Source organism: Anser anser (genome assembly GCF_964211835.1).
Source record: "Anser anser genome assembly, chromosome: 10".
NCBI classification, from domain to species: Eukaryota; Metazoa; Chordata; class Aves; order Anseriformes; family Anatidae; genus Anser; species Anser anser.
The window spans coordinates 20,978,121-21,004,776 of record NC_139730.1 but is presented as its reverse complement, the minus strand read 5'-3'; the positions used below and the strand labels follow the sequence as shown (position 1 = coordinate 21,004,776).

General features: G+C 38.7%; 1 protein-coding gene across 8 annotated transcripts in view; it reads right to left on the bottom strand.

Moving 5' to 3' along the window:
* The window catches only part of LOC310904863 (uncharacterized protein), a 499,219-nt gene that overhangs the window by 214,231 nt on the left and 258,332 nt on the right, over positions 1-26,656 (bottom strand). For 6 of the 8 annotated variants that reach the window (XR_014588640.1, XR_014588641.1, XR_014588642.1 and 3 more), the window contains 2 exons: positions 25,793-25,868; positions 14,691-14,864 (listed from right to left, as the gene is read on the bottom strand). Coding sequence is in view for 1 of the 8 variants with exons in the window: in XM_083850107.1 (XP_083706233.1) it covers positions 14,772-14,864; positions 19,418-19,565; positions 25,793-25,868 (317 nt within the window). In the remaining 7 variants the exon portion in view is untranslated. The other 2 variants (XM_083850107.1, XR_014588647.1) reach the window with 2 other exon arrangements.

Sequence of the window (26,656 nt, the reverse complement as noted above, 5' to 3'; positions counted from 1 at the left end):
TGTGAGAACACAGGCAACTGGTTAAATTCCACTTAAGTTTTAAACAGAGTAACATTACAGTATTTTTGCAGCTGTTTGTTCCCTTAGAAGAAAAAAGGGGGGAATGCTGTATCAGGAAGGCAGTAAAATAGGTTGCTTCATACCAAGAACCAATTTGTGGGAAGCTCTGGTATAACATCGATATCAAAATTTTATCCTTCTCTGGCATGCAAGGTTTTGGTAAGTGGTTTGTAAAGTAACTGTTAACATTAATGCACAACAATATTTCAGAAGTTAACAGTGAGTAGAGTGCACTTTAATTTCAACTGTCACTTTGCAAATATTCTTATCAAACACCTGACAGTCAAAAAAGATACCGCATGTAAAGTGGAACCTGTTCCAGTGCCTTCTATGATCAGAAAAAAAATATGCTAGGGCTTTTCTGTGGTTGCAGATGGCCTGCTAGGTAAAATATCTCTCAAGGAATCTTCACAGAGGAAGGCTGAGGTATTCCCATTCTTGCACTTGGTCATGCTGCTACTCAGGCATCCTAGTCAAGAATGAGGCTAGAAAATTAGACCCTTAGTGCACACATATTGCTTATTTTACTGACTGCCAGAACTTCTCATCTTTCTACAAGCTGAAAATAGTGTCAGCAGCAAGTTGGTTAAAAGAAGGTGTTTTGTATCTTAACATGACAATATTCAGTGGGTCTCATCTATTCATCCAGCATGGAGAGAAAGATTCTCAAACTATTCTGAATTATTCTTGCAGGAATTGCTATATAATAGTGGTAAATGTTATAAAGATTTTGTTCTACAGTAATGAAAATTGTATTTCACTATCTCTGAACTGTTCACTTTAGAGAGACACAAGAAAATACAGTTCAAAGCAAGACATGTCCTGAGAAATCAGATGAGTAATGTGAAAGTGGGTGATTTATGACATGACAGCAACTATTCATCAGTTATTTTTACACACACACCCAAAATGTATATGGACTACTATACTTAATTAATTGAAATAAAATATTTGTTAACATTATGTTTTCAAAGCAGTAAGATATATAACTTAGTTATTTTAAATCCTATTGCTGTTCATCTTTGCTTGTGATCTCAGCTGATTAATTAAGAGGGGTCAGTGTGGTTAATATTTAGCAGATCCATGAGAAACAATAGACTATGGCATTAAGCAATTCTGACAGTTCAGTAGATGGCACTCTTCTAAATCAGCAGTCTAAAATCTTTAGGTAACGTTCAGCAAGGAAGGCTTTGGGGCGTTAAAGAGTCCATCTGATTTATGAGAACAGTGGAATGGTTAATCTAATTTTCCAAGTGGAATGTGACTGTGTAGCTACCAGCTACCAGCTGGAGTTGTGTGTGCCCAAGACATGAATTGCACCTTGATGCTTTTACATGCTTCAGCATCTTCACATGCTGAATGGTTCATTTTATAGAAAAGGTTTCAGTTTTAAGCAGAAAGAGTCAGCTGGAGAAGCTGCAGCAGAGTAACCTTAAGCCATTACTGCTCAGCAGCTTATTCTTAAATCAACATAGGATGTTACACCAAAAGGTGTGGGAAAAAAAAATATAGGGGAGCTAAAGTATGGATTTTCCATGGTGGAAACAAGCAAATGCCTAAAGGAAAGCTGTTATGTTGTAAAAAGAGCATATCTTCACGCCACAAGGGTTAATACCAAATTAAAAGTAAGATCAGGAAAGCAAGTTGGCAAGGCTGTCTCCTAAATATTTGGTTCAAACCCATTCAGGTGACAGAGATCTGAGATCAGTAGCTTTTGGTTTTCCATAGTTCTGGAAGTTACATTTTAAAAACAAATCAATAAAAGTTTTTGTTTCTGTTCGATGTTCTTCTACCACACAGTCTCTTAAGGAGATAAATCAGAAGACAGAATATTGGCAATTCTTATTAAATATGTTTGACAAATATATTTAAGCAAGTAGTAAATTCAGAGAGCTGTACAACTGATTCTAGGAAGCAAGCCTGCAGTGCCTAGAAATGACATTGGATGTGCACAAGATGCAGGCATGAATGTATATCTGCGAAATCAGGAAGTAGAAACAGTAATCAATAACCATCTGGGCCCAGCAGATTTAGAAACACCTTTGCTACTATGGGAATTGTAGAGTCCTAAGAGATCAGTATTTATTTGAATGGTTGGTCATGAAGTTGTGTCAGTTTTCACTGCATATTGTTGAAAATATGGGGCAAAAAAGATTTCCATCGTCTCAAGGCTATCTAATAGAAAACATGTAATTAACAGGAGTGATTTCAAGATCTACATCTGAATGCAACATTTGAGAATTTGTCCTTTATTGGTTAAGGAAATGACTCATGGAAACCAGCATGAAATAAATGTTCTGAACAGTTTTAAAAAATAATGTTAATTTAAACTGCCTTTTTGCTAAATGACCATGACCTTCAGTTGAGAATTTGCTTGTGGTTGCATTTGTGCAAGTGAAAACTGTGCAACTGAAAACACTGAAAAATATACATAATATTTTCAGTGTTTTAAGCTTCTAAATTAACTGTCAAATTTAGGTTAGGATCTTATCTGTACTATATCCTTTAACGCATTTGCCGGGAAAATATACTACTCTCAGCCCCCAGAAGAGTCACAAATTTTTGGTTCAGTTCTTCTCTGTCTGGCCACACAGAAGCCAGTAGTGCTATGTTAAGTGCTCCAACTAGCCTTCCTATTCCTCTTGCCTAAATTTACAGAGACTATAAAATTGTTGAAGTATAACTGCATGAAAACTAAGCCAACTAATTGAAAGCGATACCTTTCACTGCTTTTGGTCAGATTAAATGGTGGTTATGTTCATATACATGTATGTGCTGATCTGGACTCTTAGGAAGAGATTGAAAACAATCTCTTAACTACATGCATGTTTTACATGTATGTTTTACACTAATCTCTGTATTTGGACAAAAAGCATATCCCGAGTAATTCGTTTGCTCATAAAAATCTGCAGATGTGCTCTTGCTACTTGACTTGATTACTACTATATTGGTTGCCTGTAACATTCTAACTACAAGAGAACAGCATGGCAAAAATTGTGGGCAGGCAATGGTGAAGGGAAGAGTTGTAAAAGCCTCTGTTTCTTGACCCCGTCAAGAAACAGATATAGCAGACAGCAGTGATGCAAAAACTAACCAAAGTGGTGGGAGACTTCTTAGCTCTGTCTTGGAGTAGTGTTTCACTAAGAGCTGAGCAGTTGTCTATCAGTACAACTGCAGAGCTGTAGTTTTGCTACAGTTTTAATCTTCAGATTGAATGGTAGCTACTTTTTTTTTTTTGGGGGGGGGGGCGGAACTTTAATTATGAAAGCTTGAAATCTCTCACCAGATTGGGAGTCTAAATTAGGAGATTTCTAACTACTACCTTTACCAAGGTATTTGAGAACAAAACAAGATAACAGATTTGTCTTGCTTCTGTCTTCAGAAGTCTTCCAAAAAGAGGCTTCATTATTAGATTATCTCTACTAAAAGGAGAATGTGTCTGTAATTGCTTCTTCACATTTTATATCTGCCCATTGGAAAGGCCAGGTTCCTTTTCCAAACCAATTTTTCAGGATTGAAATGATGGTAACTGCAAATTTATTCAGTAAACAAACCACCCCCTTTTTCTAGAATAAAATCATTGGTGTACCTGCTTAAATCTTGCTTGTTCCAAAGTACTTCCAACATACACTGGAATCAACAGCAACTTCTGCTACATTAATCATCTGATTTCTTGGAAGATGTCCTGCTTTGGAGTAAAGTTCCTTTTGACATTCTCTGGGCACACTATACTTTCTTCCATCTCTAAAGTGAGTAGTTCAGAGATGATGAAACAGTTTTTGTGACTGTAGAGCAAAACCTTTATAATGATTTCCATTATTGTACTGCAGATCCTGCAAGAATAATTCAGAGTTCCCTTGGGATTTTTCCCCTCCATACAGGATGAATAGATGAGCACCATAATCATGTTAAGATATATTTAAACAAATGGCTACTGATATCTGCTAAGATAGGATGCAAATGAAGATATGTGCAAATTATGGGTTTAGTAGCAAATCTCTGATTCATAAAAAGGGATAAAGGGAACACCCAGTCTTGTGATGCTGAGGGATGCGTACCTAGTTTTTCCACCGATTTAGTTACATTTTGTTCCCTGCTGACTTTATGGTCTATGCACCAAATGGGGCTCCAGCTCTTGACATTTGCCTATATCACTAGCTGTTTCCTCTGAAGCACAAACAATCGTAAGAGTCTGAGGAGATTAGCATGTACTCTATTGAACGTCAATTTTAAAAAACATAACAGGCTTGCTTGCTGAACTAGGTAGATCTACAATGTGACTTGGGTGCTCAAAGCTGAGATCAAAATCATTTCTGATTTAGCTTCCGTAAAGTTAGAAGGGGTGTAAAGGGATATGTGTCACAGGATATGGGAATACATATCAAGGGATATGTAGCAGGATTGCTACCCTGGACTTTCAAAGAGCCAACTTTGACCTCTTCTGGGACCTGCTTGGGAGTATCTCATGGGCTAGGTTGCTAGAAGATGAGGGTGCTTGTGAGAGCTGGGCAACATTTAAATAGCACTTCTTCCAAGCTCAGGATTGGTGCATCCCTAAGAGTAGGAAATCAGGGAAGGGGGGCAGGAAACCTGTGTGGATGAGCAAGGAGCTCATCGATAAGATCAAAAGGAAGAGGAAGGTCTATGAAATGTGGAAAAAGAGCCTGTCCTCTTGGGAGGAGTATAGAAGTGTTGTCAGGGCCTGCAGGGACTCGATGAGGAAGGCTAAAGCCCACCTAGAGATGAGGCTTGCAAAAGAGATAAAGGATAATAAGAAGTTTTTTTTTTAAAGTATGTAAACAGTAAAAGGAAGACTAGGGATAATGTGGGTCCCTTGCTGAATGAGCGGGGTGTCCTGGTAACAGGAGACGCTGAGAAGGCAGAGATACTGAATGCTTTCTTTGCTTCAGTCTTTGCTTCAAGGACTCCCCCCCGGGACTCCTCAACCCTGGCGGAGAGTGGTTCAGGAGCGTCTGAGTGGGCTCAACGCACTACAAATCCATAGGTCCCGATGCGATGCATCCGCATGTGCTAAGGGAGTTCACAGAGGTGATAGCCGAACCTCTCTCTATCATCTTTGAAAGGTCCTGGAGAAGAGGAGAGGTGCCTGAAGGCTGGAGGATAGCCAATGTCACTCCGGTCTTCAAGAAGGTCAAGAAGGAGGACAGGAAACTACAGGCCAGTCAGTCTCACCTCTGTCCCTGGAAAGGTCTTGGAACAGCTTGTTCTGGATGCCATCTCCAAGCAAGTGGAAGAGAAGAATTTTATGAGGAGTAGTCAGCATGGATTCACCAAGGGAAAGTCGTGCTCAACCAACTTCGTTGCCTTCTATGATGGCATCACCAGCTGGGTAGATGGCAGGAGAGCAATGGATGTCATCTACCTTGACTTTAGCAAGGCTTTCGATACTGTCTCCCATGACATCCTGATAGCAAAGCTGAGAAAGTGTGGGATGGAGGAGTGGACAGTAAGGTGGGTTGAGAACTGGCTGACTGGCCAAGCTCAGAAGGTGGTGATTGGTGGCACAGAGTCTGGCTGGAGACCTGTGACTAGCGGTGTTCCCCAGGGGTCGGTGCTGGGTCCGGTCTTGTTCAACATCTTCATCGACAATCTCGATGAGGGAATAGTGTCTGCCCTCAGCAAGTACGCCGATGACACAAAGCTGGGAGGAGTGGCTGACATGCCAGAAGGCTGTGCTGCCATTCAGTGAGACCTGGACCAGCTGGAGAGATGGGCAGGAAGAAACCGAATGAGGTTTAATAAGAGCAAGCGTAGAGTCCTGCACCTGGGAAGGAACAACCGCACGTATCAGTACAGGCTGAGGGACGACCTGCTGGAGAGGAGCTCTGAGGAGAAGGACCTGGGGGTCCTGGTGGACAACAGGTTGACCATGAGTCAGCAGTGTGCCCTCATGGCCGAGAGGGCCAATGGGATCCTGGTGTGCATTAAAAGGAGCATGGCCAGCAGGTCAAGGGAGGTGATCGTCCCCCTCTACTCTGCCCTGGTCAGGCCTCACCTGGAGTACTGTGCCCAGTTCTGGGCTCCCCGGTACAAAAAAGACAGGGATCTCCTGGAAAGAGTCCAGCGGAGGGCCACAAAGATGATAGGGGGCCTGGAGCATCTTCCCTATGAAGAAAGGCTGAGACCTGGGTCTGTTCAGCCTGGAGAAAAGAAGACAGAGAGGGGATCTCATCAACATGTATAAATACCTGAGGTGTGGGAGACAGAGGGATTTGGCCAACCTCTTTTCAGTGGTTTGTGGGGACAGGACAAGGGGTAATGGCCACAAGATGGAGCACAGGAAGTTCCGCACCAACATGCAAAAGAACTTCTTCACGGTGAGGGTGACGGAGCACTAGAACAGGCTGCCCAGGGAGGTTGTGGAGTCTCCTTCTCTGGAGATATTCAAGGCCCGTCTGGATGCCTACCTGGGCAGCCTGCTCTAAGGAACCTGCTTTGGCAGGGGGGTTGGACCCGATGATCTCTGGAGGTCCCTTCCAACCCCTACAATTCTGTGATTCTGTATGGGTCATATTGCTTTAAATGAGTCTCCTTAAGGTTAATACAGGCACATTCTTCACAATGTTACTTCATTATATTTATTTTGGCTGCTTTCTAAGTTGGAGTATGGTTGGTACCAGTTGCAAGGACAGTAACAGTGGACTGAACATGTGGCAGCTCCTCAAGCTCCTCTGACCACCACTTTAAAAAACCTCTTAATTATTGCATAAGATACTGATACTTATTTACTATCTTATTATCCCAGCAGTTATAAGACAAGATCTCACATAAATAATGGTTCCCAAAGTCTCATAATTATAATCTACAAGTACTTCTCAATGCACTCCTCTGTCTGCTGATGCAAGCATCTGGAGGTCAAACACTTGTCAGAAAATAGCTAATTATATCCTTCCCCATGAGGAAGAAAATCTTTAAATTTAATTAAAAGACCTTAACTCCAGTCCTGTACATTAGGGTCTTCCTCCCATTGAATTTTTTTGCTGTGTGACTTAAAGTGATAGGCTGAACATTCATATTAGCAGTGTCTCTCATCTGTGGTTTTGCTTTTGGCTCAGCACTGCTTGAAGGATGTTTTGATCAAACGGTCTCTGTCTCGCCACTACATCTAACTTTAAAGTTAATTTCTGCAACTTTTCCCAGTATGCCTTACACTCCAGGTATCAAAAGTCTCACTCACAACATTTGGCTTGACATATTAATCAGCATAGTGGCAAAGGTCCCAGGAAAATTATGAAAAAAGAGTAAAAGTGTGAAGCAAAATGTTCAGAAGGAGCTGATCTGGGCATGTTGTAGAGGTTGGGTTAAATAGGTTCTGAAATAGAAATACTCCTCCTACTCCTTCACACATTTTCAAAAGAAGGAAAAAATAAATCATCTTAGTATTTCCAGAAAGTTGGAATAAACAATGTTATAAATCTATATGGTTTATGCTTTTGTGTAATCATGCATTAATTATTAAAATCATGTTTAGCACTGCTGATGGTTTGCTAATGCAGATATATACAGAAAATCTGGATATTAAAATTTCTCTTTCTTGGGGCTGTTAGATGTCCATAAGTTCTTTTATGCTGTTCAAAGTTGACAAAATTGATATATAATCAATAATAGTACTAATGGTATTTCATCCTCTCATGTGTTTTGCACTTCTGATCTGTATCAACCCAGACTAAAGCAGGCACCCTAGAAGCAGAGATAATACAAAGCTTACTATTAAAATTCTTTTTGGATGAGACAGTCTTCATGGTAACTCTGTATTATAGTGAATGTTCCAATTAAAAACAAAACAAAACAAAATCTTTAGAAAAGTAGCTTCATCTGAAATTTAAAACAAACAAGGAAAGCAATCCTTCTTGAAAATGTTCATGGGAAATACTGCTTTCTACAGAGAGGCACTTAAATGGAAGCAGTAGAAATAAAATCCTATTCCTCACTAAAGCTAGCAGATTTTTGCATTTTGAAAAAAAAAAATGAGTCTTCCTTGCCAGTATCTGAACCACTCATTAATTTCTTGGGCATGTATGTAGAAAGACTTACATCTGTAAGGTGCTGAGTCACAAAGAAGGCTAAACAGATAACTAAACGCCTGTAATCCTGACTGGTCAAAAGCAGTTTACTTTCAGGCAGGTTGAAAGGTCATCTTTCTTCTGCCTTTTACTCTTGAAGATCAGTAAAAAGTTGTTTTTTTTTCCTTTTTTTTTTTCTTTTTGATACCACACAAAATGGTGGCAGGAATTAAGACTTCTGTCAAACAAGCACTGAAGCGTCTACTGACATTCTTTCAGGTGATGGGTAGGAAGAGTTTAACTACATATGGTCCAAGATTGCACCTGAAACACTTTGTGGAGAAAGCTCAGGGATGTGAATTTCTTATCCAAAGGCCTTCACTTTAAAGGCAAAATGACATGGCATAGTGGAAAAGTTCACAAGTACAGTGGAAAGAAGGAGAGTAACATGAAAAGCTTTTCTCTAGGTGGAGGAAATACAGTGTATTTAACAATGAAAAGGAAGAAGGCAGCCCCCCCTTTTTATAACTCAGAGGATACACACTTAAATCAAAGTCACTCCTGGTGTAACACTGCTGAAATAACATGGGGGATAAAGTTAGACCATAAATCTCAATACCATAGCCTGTTATGATGATGATGACTAATTTATTCCAGATTGAAGACAAGGGGTTATAAAAACAAATTTATGGCTACTGTATGTATTATAATTAATTTTCTCCACAGTGAAAGCACAGTGATTTGAAAAAAAAAAAAAAAAGACCTTTTTAGAAGTGCCTTATTTAATGGATCATTGTTGTACTGTGGTGCCTGCCTGCATCCAGCATTTACGCAGTAAGAGAGCAGAGTTCTTGTGCTCTGGGAAAGGGTGATTTCATCAGTCATAACAAACCTGGGTAATTCAATGTCCCAGAAAGTGTTTTGTCTCTTTTAAATATACATTTTGCCAACAGACGGGTAAGGCTGGACATTTCTATGTAAAAGCAAGAGTTACATCCAAACCTGTTGCTCATGTTTAAACAGGTGAAGTAATAATTGTTTCTTCAGCAAGTGTGTGATTGCACCAAACTGAGCTGGCAGGAGAACAGTAGTCCCCCGATAAGCCCTACTGCTCCCAGGTCCTAGAACTCTGTATTCAGATACAGAGTACTGCTCAGTCCTACTGACATTGGTACTAGCTCTGTCCCTAATTTAAAACAAAACAAAACACCAAACAAACAAACAAAAAACACATCTCACAGTGCTTTGTTGTGCAGATGAAGATAAAGAATTTTTGTGGTTTGCTTATTTTGGTTTCCAGTAACATTGACTCCCTTTCTCCCTTCTGCTGTCCAAAAGCAGACTGTTCCTCAAGAGATTTGTTCTTTCTAATGATGATGAGATAGACTAAAAAACATAAGAAACATCTTTGAAATAATCTTCTGATTAGTAGCTTCTTTCTTAAAATGGGCAGAACTGTGCTATAGCTACAAGCTATGTTGAAATGTATTGAGATACTGATATATTGAGATAAAATGCTGAGATATTTTTATGACTATATATAAATTACCATAATATATATATTTAAAACATTGATAGAATTATACTGAACATGGGGATTGGCTTGTAGTATTACCTCTCTACAATCTATAGTTGTATTCTTCTAAAAACAGTAATAATTTCTGGGATGCAAATGTAATTTTAATCAGTTAGCACAATCCTAGTGTTTGCAGACTCTGTCAAAGAGGTAGCTCACTGTAATTACTTCCTCAATCATTCCCCGTGAATGAAGCACTCCAGGCAATGCTAAAACTTTGCTTAATCACTGGAAATAATATAAATTTTAAAACAAGATCATATTAGAGTGCCGTCTTTATAACTAATTTCCCAATAGTTCCATTTCCTACTAAATTTCAAATTGTGCTTACATAAAGAAACCAAAAAGTATCAGGGTTTTATATAAAGCATAAAAGAAATGTTGCACTTAGAAGTTCTATTAAAACTGCTTCTGAATGAATATTTGCTGGTCCCCAAGCTATAATTTTTTTTGCAGTGGAAAGAACAGGGTGAATGGGTTACATTAGAAGTGCACAGTAAACAACCGAAATGGCTAGAGAATGGATGAATCTAAAAAATGTCAAGAGTCAGCAAACATAAAATAATTAAGCTTTGATGATCACTAGCTCAAAGTAACACCTAACCCTCAGGCTCTTGCTGTTTCAACTGCAAGCATTCATCTAGTACCTGATGTTAGACCACATTACAATCCAAATGCTACAAACCAAGTCTGTGGAAATTACAGTTCAAATATGCCAAACCGCAAAGCTCTAGGCCTAAGTGTTAGTTCATTAGAAAATAAGATCATAGATGTCCCAAGAAAAGAGTTTGAGCCAATTAACATAATTTCCATGTTAAACCTTTGGCCTTAGTAAACAATAAAGATTAATATTCCCTGCCTTTAGACAACTAATCAACAGTGAAAATCACCATGGCTTTTTTTCTCTAAACTTCGTCTCATAGATAAGACTTCCATCCAAAATAACATTGTACCACAGTATTTCCAGCCTCTTTCCTTGCCTTCAACTTGATGCTAATATATTTTCAGGAAAGAAAGAAACCCCAAACAGAACTTGAAGAAATAAAAAAGAACAAATAGCTGTCAGCCAGGTCTCATGTGATGTTTGTAGCACACTGTTTTACCAAACATATAAAACACTGTTGGATGTGCTTAAAGGTTACTAAATATCAAAATGTTAGTAAAAAGTTCTAAAAAATAACAATAGGAAAAATCCAAACCAAGGGTGGAAATCTCATGGTAATCTAGGTAAGAAAGAAATATTTTCTGTTCATACAAATTTGGGAGTTAGGAACCAGACTGCAAGAGAGGAGATCCAAGTTCTATTCTCCACCTAGTTTGATGCCAATTAATTTCCAGCTCCATTTCACTTTTAATTAGGGCTGTTCAGAGTCCAACTTTTCCAAGATGCAGATTGCCAGTAACCATGTGATCATGCAAATAAGGCTCTGCTATTAACGCTTCTAGTTAGCATGGAACAAAAATAACAACAATTTATAAGTTTCCATTTTCCATCTACCCTCAGCAGAAACAATTAGAAGCAGATAACGTGAAATCATCTGGGTTTTGAATGGCAGTTTCTACCTATAGCAGCTGAGAATCTACTTTTATTAAAGACAAGGTTATCAGAAATCATAATCTTTTCCAGTGAGTCAATGACACAAACTATTAATTCATCTTTTCCCTGGGCAGATCTTTGACCCTCTATGGAAAGGAAATCAGAATCCAAAGCTTTATGATGAAAATAAAGTATCTTATCAGGCTACTTTGAAAAAAAAAAGAAAAAAAAAGGAATCCAAAGAAAACAGGGAATGACAATTGTAAATGATAATCAAAATCCTTATATTTGGAGATACAATCAATCAGCTATGTACTCTCATCAACAGTACTGCAGGAAAATAAGCTTTTTTTTTTTTTTTCCCAAAGAACATTGGGTTTACCTACAGTTACTGTGTTTCCCAGATATTTGCAATAGCAGATAGCCCTGTTTATTGTGTGATATCTGATAGTAAACACTGGCTGTTAATGGTGAATTGCATTTTTTTTCTCAGCACAAATCAAAGTTTGATTACTATACTATATGCATGTGAATTACGAAGTTCTGTGTTTTTTGGAAACACATTATTTGACATTCATGAGAACCAGGTGTCTGGATTTTTTTCTTCTTGTCTTTCATGAATAAACCACATCATCATTAGATACATGCTAGCTGTTACCAACTACTCTTTATTCATCTGATCTCAGGATGAGTCTTTTGCCATTGGGCTTCCCTTTTTTTTCTTTTTTTTTTCTTTTTTTTTTCTTTTTTTTTAATCTGCATTTGAATTCAAACAGGGACAGGCTAACCGTATGGGCTGCAGAAAGGACTACACTGAATATTAAAAGTATTTAATTTTTTACCTTTTCCATGCTGTATTTACTTGTTAGTTATGCTGACACTGTTTTTAAAGTCAATATTTTATAAAGCAGTTTCAGGTACTGTTTCCATCATGTTATCCCCTGATATTTTCAAAAAGATTTTTCTCTTCACTATTACCATATTAAAAAACTAACTTAATAAATTCCAGGGAGGGACACTTGTTCAAACAAATAGGGGAGAATCCAAATGTTAGACATTACAGAACATCCCTGAGGAGGGTCAAAAACATGAAATAATTTGCGAAACCTGACAAATATTTTTCCACTGGATGATGCTCGCTTGAGACATCTACCACAGTGGTGTCTGTTACAAACATAATGTTGAAGTCAACATGTCCTTTTTTGTTGTTAAAAGCATTCAGGGTTTTAAAATATTTTTTTCTGTTTGAAATCTACTCAACAGGATTCAGGAGAAGATCCCTTTTCTACACTAAGGTAATAGCTTCATTTTGCAAGTAAGAAAGTGAAAAGAAAAACTACTGTGAACAAAACTGTCAGAAATCACCATGGTTATTATCAATCTAAGGGGAAAAAAAAAAAAAGAGAGAGAGAGGGGAAAAATAAAGACTGGCACTTGGAAATATATAAAACCCCTTTTCCCTCCAAAGAAACAAAGATAATTCTAGATAATCATTTGCCAAGGGCAATATAAGATCTTCAGTGATACATGGGGTAATTCCAAGACACTGAATGGAGTTTCTGGAATTCTATTCAGCAAAACAAATAGAATCAAAAGGAGATCTGATGATCCTTGATTATATGGACTCTCAGAATTCATATAGCATGAGAACAATCAACTAAATTTCGATGCAAAGATTTCTTGTGTATTTCCTCGTATCCAGCCTTTCAAAAGTCTGGGGGACTGATTCTCTTTTTACACCCTCTCTGATCCATTTATCTACTTTTACTTCATGTCTGTCTTAATGGAAGGATGCATCTAGTGCCAAGACTTTTATAAATAGCAGCACTTAAATCCACGATGAGCACAATTCACACTGCTGTAGTCAAGGGGAACATGTCTCTAAGGCTTTGTAACCTGCATATAAAAGTGTGTTTTAGGCTGAAATGTGGCATGCTTAGATTTCATGAAAATGGAAATCTGTAGTTCCTTTTAGAGGACAGTTAGATGAAACAAGTAGTGGTTTTATGCTTAGCCAGGCAGACTGCTACCTCAGAAACACCAACTTTTCAACTTTCCTTTTTCATTTTTATTTTTATTTTTTTTCTAGTTGATTACATATTTAGCATGCAGTGTATCCATTAATAGAAACTGAGTTCATATTCACATAGAAGGCAGTGACCCTACGCTATTAATGAATAGATCAAGGGGTTCGAGAATTTGACTAAGAAGCACTTACACACATGAAACAGTAGAAGTACTGAAATGAGAAATTTCCATGGTCTAGTTTTCAGATCTGGAAATGCTTTGCCAAAATGAGATCACAAGAAAAGCTCAAAGAAGGGGCACAGTTGCTCAGAATTACTACTGCCTAAAACCCTAGTCTGCCAGTTGGATATCTGGGGATACCTATATGTAGGTACTTTGTGGAAGACTACAAAGATCTAGTTGGATAGGAAAAAAATAAAAATAAACAAGCATTCAAAATATACCCTCAGGTGCTTCTGTAAAGTTACTCGCTCCTTGGTGCTGCTGAAATAGCGCAAAAGGATATAATAGATCACATCAACTAGACCACTAGCTGTTTTTAAGAGTCTTTAAGAGTTTTCACAATATTAATTAGAATAGTTCTTCACCTTACTGCATCAACATGTAAACACATGGCCTTGATTTTCACCACAAGGTATATTGCTCTTTTTATATTTTTTCATGCTTTTGCTTTCTGAAAGAGGTAATGTGCTAACAAGCACAGTAGCTGGATATAAGAGATGTTAATCTTCCTACTAACTCTTCACAAAAGCAAAGAAATTGCATGCTAAGGTTAAAAACATGAGCTATAAACACAGATTTATTTATGCAAGTAAGTAATTTCTATTTTAGCAGAGGAGTGCACCCACCGTCCTCAATTTTATATTTCTTTTTTCTTTTTAATTACATATTGAAGGCAGAGAGAGATTTGTAATACATTCTTTTAAATTAAATTTTCTATTTCTATTACACTCTTATTTTACTTCTGCTTTTAACACTTCTGTCTGTCAATGGTTCAATAGCCCGACTGTCCAAAAATCGTTTATGTCAGACATCACGCACTGTTGACATTAGTACCTAAATAAAGAATACCTCCTCCTCCAATGTTCATCAGCTTGCATTTAACGCACCATGAAACTCTATTGTTCTTTGCCAGAAAGAAAGATGAAATGTAGTGGGAGCCTGTCTTCTTGTGGTCTGTCACCACTACAGGTGGTGAATAGCAGTGTTGAGTGGGAGGAACAGGGAACAGGGGACTTGCTCTGAACGTCTTAGGAATCCTCCTCTTTGCCCACCTTGTGCAACAGAACCTGCACATGAGCAGTGCTGCACCACCTTGTTAGTGGGAAGTGCTGATCTTACAGCAGATCAGACACACACCTGACGATAGGCTTAAATACCTAAATCACATGCTCCCAGAAATATGAACAGACTGTCTCATCTAACGCACCCCAAACCCAAGCCCACACAGACAAAGAAAACACACCTCCAAATGCAGAACTCAAGAGCTATTATGTGTGGAACTTCTGGCTTTACACAAAGCCTGCTGCCGTATCACGACTCTGACCTGGTTGCTCTTGTTGAATCAGAATGAGGGAGGAGCAGAAGCTGCCTGCTGCGGTCTGACACAAGGCTCCTCTCCTCTTGGCATTCTCCATTTCTGAAAGTTAATAAAAGAAATCCACTTATTATTTGGCAGTAATTAGTCCTTAAAAGTGCTTTGCAAATACAGCTAATTGATTAAGTAGCCTGTGCAAAAGCATCAAAACACTGGTTTTAATTAACATCCTTAAAACCTGCATACTTCATTACTTCATACAGAGTAAAAGAAACCTTTTTCATCAGCCAGATGTACAAGAGGGAGAAGAAGGGAGCAAAAAAGGTACCGTTTAATTTCTTGGTGAGTCTTCTGTATTAATTATGTAGCCTTTTTCATCACCCTGTGCAAGATTTCATATTGAGAAAAAAATAATAATTCTAAAATAACTTGTTTACATTAACAAAAAAGACATTCACAGTCTTGGTTCCAAACCTTTATATCACAACTATCACAACTTCCCTACCTTTTCTGTATAGGAATAAGTACAGAGATTCAATGTCTCTTAGAGTCATACCTGCAGGGAAATCCTGTCCCCCACCAGAGATCTGGCATCACCAGCCATCTGCAGAAAGATCCCAAAGCATTTCCAAAACATTTGGAGGCAATTTAAGCCATCTTGGCTTCCAGCTCAGATTGTCCCTTTCTCTGTGTGCATTTAACCAAACAGAACAGTCATTCCTGTCTTTGACTCTCAGATACCTCCACTTGGGATTGCTAACCAATGCTGATCTTTCACAGAATCACAAAACAGTTTAGGTTGGAAGAGACCTCTGGAGGCCAACTGGTCCAGACCCCTGCTGAAGCAGGGACACCTAGAGCAGGTTGCCCAGGGCCGTGTCCAGGCAGTTTTCGAAGATCTCCAAGAAGGGAGACTCCACAACCTCCCTGAGCAATCTGTGCCAGTGGTCCATCACCTGCACAGTACCTAAGAGGTTCCTGATGTGCAGACGGAACCTGCTATGTTCCAGCTTGTGCCCACTGCTTCTTGTTCTGGCACTGAGCACCACTGAAGATAGTCTGGCTCTGTCATCTTTGCACCCTCCCTTCAGGTATTTATGCACATTGATAAGATCACCCCTAAGCCTCCTCTTCTTCAGGCTGAACAGTCCCAGCTCTCTCAGCCTCCCCATACAGGAGAGGTGCTCCAGTCCCTTGATCATCTTGGTGGCTCTCTGCTGGCCTCTTTCCAGTAAGCCCAGGCCTCTGGAGGGTCTTGAACTGGATCCATTACTCCAGATGCAGCGTCACCAATGTTGAGTAGAGGAGAAAGATCACCTTGACCTGCTGGCAATACTTTGCCTAATGCAGCCAAGAATACCGTCAGCCATCTTAGCAGCAAGGGTTCATTGCTGACTCGTGTTCCACTTGGTGTCTACCAGGACTCCTATCTGCAGAGCCGCTTTCCAGTTGCATGGCCCCCAGCATGTACTTTCACACTAGATGAGGTGTGAGTTTTACTGCGATCTTAGTTTATAAGCCTGCTACATGTTTAAGGTTTAATTGTTCATCAGTATGACTTTGTCACAAAGAGCAGCAGTGACCCCTTAGTTCATGCTGAGCAGCTTACAGCTTCAGCAACACCAGGGCTCAGACACTCTGGTCTCAGTGTCCCAGCACTGAAGTTTGGAAGTGCCAGGGCACCAAGTTAGATTCTTCAGCTACTATTCTAAACACAGAGTTGCATGTATTGAGATTAGATCTACAGCTACCTCTATACCCAGTATGGAAAAACCTAAGTGGAGGGGGGATGAAATTGCTGAAATTCTACCCAGCTGGGAAGGTTGCACTTACCAGGGTTTGAATCAGGATTTGTAGTCCAGATACCGAGTTGTGTTTTTCAGTCTGAAGGATCCCCCCTTGAGCCGAAATACATGCAGACTACATGCCAAAGGAGAATGGTCTGAGTCTGCAGTCCAAGAAGGAGTACAAAATTTGGTATTCCAAAGGGTATTTCTTTGTATGTTGTTAAGGCAAAGTACACAGATGGCTAATAACATACACCAGTCTCTTCAGTTACAGAAATGGAAGGAATAGCAAAGGATAAACAGCACAAGGGTGTCTTTAAGCTAAACTTGTACTTCCCTGATCCATGGCTAGTTGTGTATTTGCCTGTCCATCTGGTGTAAGTTAAAGCAACTGCAAAGCTCTACTACCAACTGCAATATTCCTGCTCCCTATACCTGTAGATGGTTATACTGGCTACTGGTCAGTCAAACAAGATGCACTGGAAGCAGTCCGAACAGCCAAGCGCAAGCTCATTAAAACTTGCTTTGCTTACTGAGACTACCCCACCAGGTGCAAATTAAAATAAAGATAGGCACTAGAGCTGGCACTAGGTGATGAAAATTTGAACATCTATACCATTGGAGCTTTCTTTTTTTTTTTTAATTACACATTAGAGAGAAGGCATCTAATAAATAAATATAATTTGTTTTATTTTGTAGCAATATTTGCAAGAACATTGAACTCTGGAATTCAGGACAATCCCTTCTGAAGGCAATAGTGTGTTTTTTACTTTTTCTCATGGGCAAAAACTAAAATACCAACCTACTGTGTACACTTCTATAGAATGAAGTCTTGCACGTATTCCTCTTGAGATTTACAGTGTATACATGAAGAGTCAGAAATGGTAATAGAGAAAATGTGCCTCTATTTTTCTATATAGATATAAATCTTTCCTTTAGAGACGTTTGAATCCTCGTAAATTGCCCCTTGCATACTAAGCTTTCTTTTTAAATCTTAAGCAAATTCCATTGCTTCTCTATTGCATAATGAAATAGCCAATCATGCTGAGGAGGTGAAGTTAAGCTTGCCTGAGCTTGCAGCAATGGTTGAGAAGATTTCATACTTCAGAAATGCCATAAAACCCTTCATCACAAAAATTCATTATTTTTTTTTTTTATAATCCCCAGGAGTTTCCGTGCTGTATCTAACATTAAAATCCCAAAACAAGAAACCAAGCCCAGACATGTTCACCTCCTATTCAAGCTTCCACCTTCATTTAGCTCTTTAAGACATATTTTTTTTTCCCACTGTTTTGTTTGTATTCTGTCCCAGTGGGAAATATATACATGCACATAAATATATGAAATTTATGATTTTCTCTTCTGCAAATGGATATCTAGTCCCAGTTTTGCCTAGGAAATAATTAATAGAGGATCAAGCTTCATCTTCTAGGCTGTCTGAAAAACAGCTTTTTCAAATCACAGCATTCTATTTTTTAAACAGAATAAATTAACTAGAATAGATTAGTATACATGTAACATTCACTCCAAACAGCCATCACTGAAGAGCCTAATGTGTGATATCTTAGTTCAGATGTATTTATTGTAATTGGCTTACAACATCAGGCAGCACTCCATTCTGACAAGCAGTGCGTAGAAGTGTAGTTGCAATTTTGCTGCAACGTGAAACCATGCTTGACTCCTAGGATCATGTCTGTCTTGGTCTATAAAGTCATAGATAGGGCACAGAAAGCAAAGAAATGTGTATGAAGAACAGCATTGACTCTGAAATCTTGAACATAGCAAAATGTTTGAGACCTACAAGTAGGTAAATAAGGTGCACTTTTGAAAGAAGGTCATTTAACATTATGTCCACAAGTGCCATTATTTGTCATTCCAGTTATCAACATTCCATGCCGTTCTCCATTGTGAAGGAATGGAGGGAATAAAGTGGTATTCAGACACTGATAGTATTTATCTGCCAAATGAGGCTGCCCATTGGCAGTGGAAATAAACTTTTCCAGTGGAGCAAAGCTCATCCAATAAATGAACTTGTTTCTGGGAAGGCTTGTACATAAGACATCCTGAGCCTACTGCTTCTGCCTTTGTTCAGGGGGAAAAAAAAAAATCGCCCTCCATAATTAACAAGCTTTTCTAAATGCTGCTTTTTTATCACATCTCTTTCATGGCCTCTACCCTTATTCTCTTTATGCCATATCTTCCTATATGATATTCCTTTGTCCTTCTTTCTTTTCATACAATGTATATACTAGTAATGGTTATTGTAAGATTTTTCAAGATTAGAAATTGGCCAAATGATTTTCACCCAATGAGGAGCAGACCTTTACCTTAATTCAATCAGAGTAATGGTGAATAATATTGTAAACACTCATAACTATTCCTATGAGCACAGTAACTTTTTTTTATTAAAAAATGAACACTATTTATACAGTAACTAAGTTATGTTATTGATATTTATGTTATACCTCTCACTGAAGAGAATGTGATCAACAGCAATGCTATGTCGTTTAGTAGATATCTCTCAGAGGAATTCAGAAATTTACTTTTTTTTTTTTTTTCCTAATATTCTTCTGGAAAGGTCATGTTGTTAAAGAAAGAGCCCTCCCTGAAAAAAAAAAAATGCATTTGCATTCTGAATACCTTCAGCTCTCAGGTAATATGAGCAATATTTCCTTTGTCCAATTTCTCTCCAAATTCCAAAATGTGCAGTGAGGTCAAAGGAAAATTGGCTGAATGACCAGGCCCACAGGGTTGTGATCAAAGTCCAGCTGGAGGCAAATCCCTAGTGGTGTACCCCAGATATCGGTATGGGGGCCAATGTTATTTTAACATCTTCAGTAATGGCCTGGACAATGGGACAGAACGCACCCTCAGCAGATTTGCAGATGATACACAACTGGGAAGAGTAGCTGATACTCAACATGGTTGTGCTGCCGTTCAGGACATCAGTAGGCTGAAGAACTGGGCAGAGAAGACTCTCGTGAAGTTGAACAAGAGGAAGTGAAAAGTCGTGCACCTGAGGAGGAATAATCCCAGGTATCAGTACATAGTGAAGACAAGCCAATTGGAAAGCAGCTTTGCCAGGAAGAACCGCAATGTCCTGGTGGAAAACAGCCTGCCATGAACTAGCAATGCATCCTTGTGGCAAAAGGGGACAACAGTGTCCTGGGCTGCATTAGGAAAAGCAATGCTAGCAGGCCAGGGGAGGTAGTCCTCTCTGCATGCTGCTGGTGAAGCTGCATCCAGTTCTGGGCTTCCAGAACAATTTTGCACAATCTTACCTCCCAGTTGTGAGAATAAGGTCGTACTTATTTATTGATTTTACAAGATTAACTTCCCTCCAAAGAATTAAAAAATAATAAAAAATAATAATAAAAAATATAAACAATAATAAAAAAATACCAGCTCTGTACCAAACCACAAAAATAAAGCCTTAACAATGTAGAAAATGTGTGAATCCTAGTTATCCAAAATCTCGATCAAGCGCATCAATGTAATTTATTAGTTCAGAGTTGCTGCTGCTGTTAAGCTTGTACCTTTTCCCGTCTTACTTTGTGTTCCCTCTTTTTCTCCATTTAACCCTCTCTGCTCTTCCCAAACTGCCCACCAGCCTAGTTCCAATAAAAACCTCCTTGCCCACCACTAATGCTGACCTTGCAAACAGCTGAGGTCTTCCTTGAGCATAAAGTAGGTCTTCATGGTCATACAGCTACATAATAAGAGGAGCAGGGATAACTCAGAGGCAGAACTGTTCATGTTCTTGCCCTATGCATTCGCACTTCATCAGCCACTGCCCGCCTATGCGTGTGTGCGCCACTCTCAGCCATGGCAGAACAGCAGCACCAGCAAAGAGAAGACAGGCTAGAGGTTGCATCAACCAGCTGCTAAGCATGAATCTTGAATATCAAATGTCAGTTGTAGAAAGACCATGAATAAGCGATGTGCAGTAGTCAACTTTTCACTTGGGAATCACCCAATATTTTCAAACACTTAACATATGCAGTGTTGAGGATAGGATTGTACATTTTATGTTCACAGAATCCTTCTTAACTACTCTACATTCCCTTTTTGAAGAAAGATGAATACAGCGTCAGGAAAAGGAGAAGAGATGAAATATGCTGTCTGAAAGGTGCATATCCTAGCAACTTGCCCTTATACTGCTGGTCTACCTGGCTGAATACAATAGCTCAGTAGAGTTTCCATCAGTGCTGATGTCATGTTTAAGAAAAAGTGACTTTATATCTCTGGGGTTCAGTAATTGGATTTGGAGCCTTTAACCTCCTGGTCACAGGATCAGATCCAACTCCAGTTCATAGCATCTGAAAGTCATTAGTATCACAGATCTGTTCAGTGGCATATGTGAAATGAATGTGTGGTTCCAGCCTAGCTGCTAGTGGGAATGAGTCCCTTGTTGACCCTCTCAGTAGAAATGCAGGGGATTAAATGAATAAGGAACATAAGTTAGCTTTCTACCCAAAAGGGTAGTCTCTCTTGTCACAGCCGAGACAATTTATCTGGTCAGTTTTACTGCTGCTTGTGCTACCCTATTCTTGATGTGTACAAAATTTCAAGCTTGGGGTATACATATTCCAGAACCTTTAGGGTTCCTACATTTATTTGGATAAAAGACAACAAAACAAAACAAACAAACAAACAAAAAATCTACGTCCAACTTCCCTTTAAATATTTGTTCAGCTGAGCCGTTTTTGATTCTAGCATTTCAGAAATCTCAGCCAGCCAGAAGTGGCCAGCAGCACTGTAAACTGGATCTGGTTAGGATGCCCAGATCCAGGGGTACTTGTGGCTTGCATGAAATTGGACTACTAAAAATGTCACCAGAGCAGAATCAATAGCCTCTTATATGATCTTTGGCTTACAGGAAGCAGAGCAACAATTTAAAAAAAAAAAAAAAAAAAGAGAGAGAGAGAAAAGTGACTTTATTAACATCTATCTAATAGTTACAAACTCTTATGCTCAAGTAGTGTCTCATACTCTTATACTCAAGTAGTTCTCAACCTGTGCTACATTCTCCAGCTATGACTGTGGCACAAACAGACAACGCTTGCCAACGGGAAATGAAAGCGTGGGTAGCTGATGAACCTGGCTCTCTCTTGTCGGTGATAATAGCTTTAACTTCTCTTTCAGCAAAAACAGATAACCGTGAAATGTTTATAATAAACACTAAACCCACATAACTTGCTTTTTCTCAGCAAATTTTAAAGCCAGTCCTAGTTCCCCAAGTGTCAGGGATGTTATCTTTTTCAAAACACATGCTAAATTCAAACTTTTGGTCCTCAACACTTTAACAAAAACAAACAAACAAAACAAAACAACCCCACAGATTAAATTCTGAAATTTCACCATACTTTTGTGGACATTTTGACCTTTTGAAAACCAAAGTTCAAAGAACATGGAGAAAGAAACAGAGGAATTTAAGTGAGAAACAAAGCAAAACAAAACAAAACAACCTCCCAGAGATGCAGAGGCAAGGTTTCAAAAGACTTACAAACCACTAAAAATGATTTGCCTCTTGCCTTACAAATCATTCACAGAATCCCAAATGTAGACAAAACATTTGCTGAATCTCAAATGCAGTTCACATGGGTTTTAATACTTGTTTAGTGTGAATTTTTTTATAATCAGTTTTGAGTTTATTTGTATTGTGTTTTGTTTCTCATAAAGCATCTGTTCTTGTGTTTCTTTTTACATGACTGGCACTCTCCTAGTGTAAACGAGTGGACTGACATTTGTTGGATTGAGCTTCACATGGAACACCTGTGAACAATATGTGGTGTGTGTGACTTTCCTTTACAACCCTAGTAATTTTATTTTTTTTTGGCATGCTTTTCCTGTCATATACTGTAACTTGACCTTTGCAAATATTCATTTCATTTTGATGCTTACGAAATGGAGTAGTTTAATATTCTAGAAGAATATGGTCTTCTGTTTAGCCACAGAAATAGATACAGAAAAGGTAGTGGCAGCACATTTTTTTTTTTCCAGAGTTCACTAGCAACCTTGGAAAAGTAGGTGGTATAACTATTGAGTAATCTAAATGCCCGTAAAGCATAAAACACATGGGGATAGAAAGAAAAATATAGGAATATGTAAAAAATAAAATAAAATCAATTTTTAGGAAATAAAAGTTTAGATTATATCTACTCTATTCCATTTTTACTCAAACATATAGCATTGTAGATGTTACTATAGTAACACTTAGCACTACTATTCCATAGTAAAATTTTCAAAAAGTACAGTATGTACTTTTTTTTCAGCCCAACTGCCAAGGCTTTGCAAAGGCAATAACTTATTAGTTGTACTGACTGGCTATTCTTACTCACTAAGGTAAAACTGAGTTTTCCCCAACATTCATAGTAAGTTAGGAAGAGACAAGGAATTTTAAGCCAACAGTGCTTGAGTTCTGCACGCGCAGAAAACAATCAGACTGCACTGCCTTATAAGTGGTGAAAGATATTCAACAGCATTACTTCAGAATTAGCAGAGAGAAAGAATTTGCTTAAGGAACTATGTATACCATGCCAGGTATGTTAACCCTATTAAATCTTAAAGCTTTCGGGTTGTTATATATAGTATGTCACTCCAACAATGAGCAAATATTTCAACACCAGAGGGTAGGGTGATGTCAGCCAAAGTCATTCAAGTTGTTGGCTATGATGATAGCCTATGACCTCTAAGCTTGATTTTTTACAATATGCAGATTTTTAATTACATGACAGTTTGAGGATTTTTACTGTATGTTCAATTCTTATCTTCTAAAAATGGTAATTGAGCTCTGGACTCCTTTTGAATTACAGGGAGAATACCAGGAGACACTGATTATAGGCTATCCATATCTCCTCTCTCAACAGGTAGTTTGACCAATATTGTATTATTTATTGAACATCATCACTAGTTGGTTTGATGCTAAAATAGGTCCACACTTTGTAACAGCACTTGTAACCTAATGACATAGTACTTACTAACAGACAGTGTGAATGAGGTTTGGCAGTAATCACTTTCCTCTGTAGTGTTTGGAGGCTGCAAACCACAGGTCTGTGTTAATAGTTTCAACACTTAGACTTCCCAAAAGGAAACAATATAAAAGAAAATGGGATCGGACTGCAAAGTGCTTACGGTAAATGAAAGAGCCATGAGAAATCATGTGGCCTCATTCTTGAAAAGGCTAGGGTTATTTTACATCCATGATAAGGCCACTTTATAACAACCACAGTGTCTAGGGGAGCCTTAGACTAAATGTGAATCTGACCCATGATGGTCAGTCAAGTCATGAAAATTCAAAAGCAGTCGCTTGTTACTACTCACTTAGCAAGACTTCTGGGTATGAATGCAGTACATACTAGATAACTGAGTAGCCCATAAACAGCTAATAGCCCACCAGCACAAAAATTTTAATGTAAAGTCCTGACAGAACCTCTTAAATAATCATCAGCAGGAAAGAAAAATTGTTAGCTGGATCTTTATCTGGTGTAAGCCAGTGTAAGTGAAGACAGCAGAAGGCAGCTGAGTCACAGTAGCTAATAAGCTTATAGCATACGATCCAAAGAAAGCAAAGAAAATCTTTTGTAGTTTGCAATAATTATTACATCTATATGTTGGTCCCTGTTTTAAAAAGATAAAATAGATTGAAAAATGCTTGCATTAGCTTTAAAACAGTAACAGAATTAGGCCGGGTCTATGACCTTTTTTTTCCTACACAGCTGTATTCAGTAAAATGGGATCTATTGGTTTCATTTCCCCAGCACAGCGTCCAGACAACCCTTCAAGCAGAATTATTGCTTCTATTAAAATGCGTCCCATCTTCTAACTCTTCTCGTTTTCTCAGCTTAATATGAAACAATTGAGAGTTATATCGGTACATTAGAAAAGAATTATCATTATCAGCATCCTCAGAAGTCCTGATTAATGTAACTATCTCTCTCCTCTAACTAAAGATGCCACTGAAGGTACTAGTCCTTCTTGAACAATTATGTAATTTAAGTTTTGTAGAGTGCACATTTTTTGTCAAAGTGGTCAATAACTCCTGGCTGAGTAGAAACATTGCTTTTCAATTAATACAAGTTTCTAAGTGAACTTATACATGTGGCAAGAAATACAACAGACTTGGATTATAAAGCCACCTGCTTCCGACAGTATATTATATAAATCCCATTTACTATACCTACTACAGTAACTCAAATTCTCTGAAACCTACGTTGATGCATGTGTTAGGACAGACAACCCCCCTCACTAAAGCAGATACAGGGGTATCATTTGTAGATACATGTACCCACAGAGATGCAGTTCCTGCACCATGGCAACAGCTTCCTAAAACTAGGATGATTAGGAAGTCAGGACCAAAATAACATGGATGACAAAGACCTCCAGAGGAGCTGCCTGCCCACAGCTCCTTAAGTAGCCCACTTGGAAATTTCTTGTCTGAATAGCACAATGGGAGAACCCACTGGTGTAGTACTCCTCCTAGTCTTTACATCACAAAAGTCCTGTTCACTTAATTCTGAGCTCCAGGGGACAAGTTATTTCACAAGACGGCTTCCACAGGCTGAAAGAAAATCTCAAAGCCCTCTATTAATGTATAAAGAGGTTTAAAGCCTAGTGACATCCAATCACATTCCTAGCCACATTAAGGGGAACAGTTTGGGGGTGGCACGGGTGTGACTCATCAATTTCGAAAAATAGCCAAAACAAAGGAGAAATTTGTTTAGCTTTTGCACTAAGCCCCTGTGAATTATGTATAATAGTGATATATCACATGTATAGATATGTGCACAGATGCAAGTATATTCTTATGTGTGGGAACAGTAGCAGTAAAAAGAAAATAAGGTACTCTTTGCAACTGAACTTTCATTCCATTTAGCAAGAGACTTTTTCCTCTGATACGTGTGAGAGGTTGGATAGAAAGTCAGTGTTATTAGATTTCATACTTTTCTAGAGACTGTAATTGGGGTATAATCTCTTTGTTTCTCTTCTAGTCTCTCTTTGGGCAGGGGGAAGGATATTTAAAGTTTGGCTGAATTTGTGCACTGGGGGACTTGGTTATTTAGTATAAACGTGATCCTCCCCACTCCTCTTTCCCTGACTCTTTCTTCTGCTCCGTACTTTTTCTGATTAAGGACCCGAGTGACTGAAGCAAGAACAAAATTACCAGCCTGAGGCTAGACTACACAGCAGCAAAATTCCAATTTTAAAAATCTGATTGAAGAACATGGGGCTTTATCTACATACCAGTGTGTGTGGAACAGGAAGGTTTTCTTCTTTCCTCTCTTGGCCTTGTGAGCAAATAGAGAATCCACTGGAAATACTGAAATGAGATCATATAAACTGATAAGAAAACTCACAGAAGAAGAAACTGAGTCTGTATAACTGCAGCAGTAACTGAGTCAAATTGCCTATGACTAGACAAAAAATGTCACACTTCCAGAGAGTTCTTTCTGTATATGCACAGTGGCAATCTATGTGCTGCTACTGCGGTACAATATCTGTGTGCAAGGACTGAAGGAATGCTGCACCTGAGGTCCTCCACAATGCGCTCTGTTCACATTAGAGGCCTCTATTTGGGCTTTTTCAATGGCTCACCTCTCTTCTCCACCATATATTTACATGCTGTTACTAGACTGTAACCTACCTCCCTCCCTGCAACATTCTCTTGTCACTAGCTTTCCATTTTCCCTTGTGGGATCCTAACTGGCATGTTTCCTGGCATGACCTCCCTCTGGATGAAAATGTATGCATCTCGCTTTGTTATACGGTGTTAACTCTGACATCATTCCCTGTGACTAAAATGTCATCCAGGAATTCAAAATAAACTTTCGAAATAGGCACACTGTCTGCCCAAATATACACAAAATTAGGGAGCAAGGAGCTGCAACATCCTTCTGGAAGACCTATGCCCAGCGACTTCTGTCCAAGGTTAGAGAAGAGCATCTCTGTCACACAGCTCCTACAGAAGCACTTGTCTCAGCTCCAGCACCCTGCTGAATTCTCCACTTCTCTAAATGCCAACAACCCAAAGCACAGGTCACCTTGGCACAGGGTTTTCATGCCTTGGTGTTGTTTTGAACTTAGTCTTCTATGTGATGTTAAACAGAT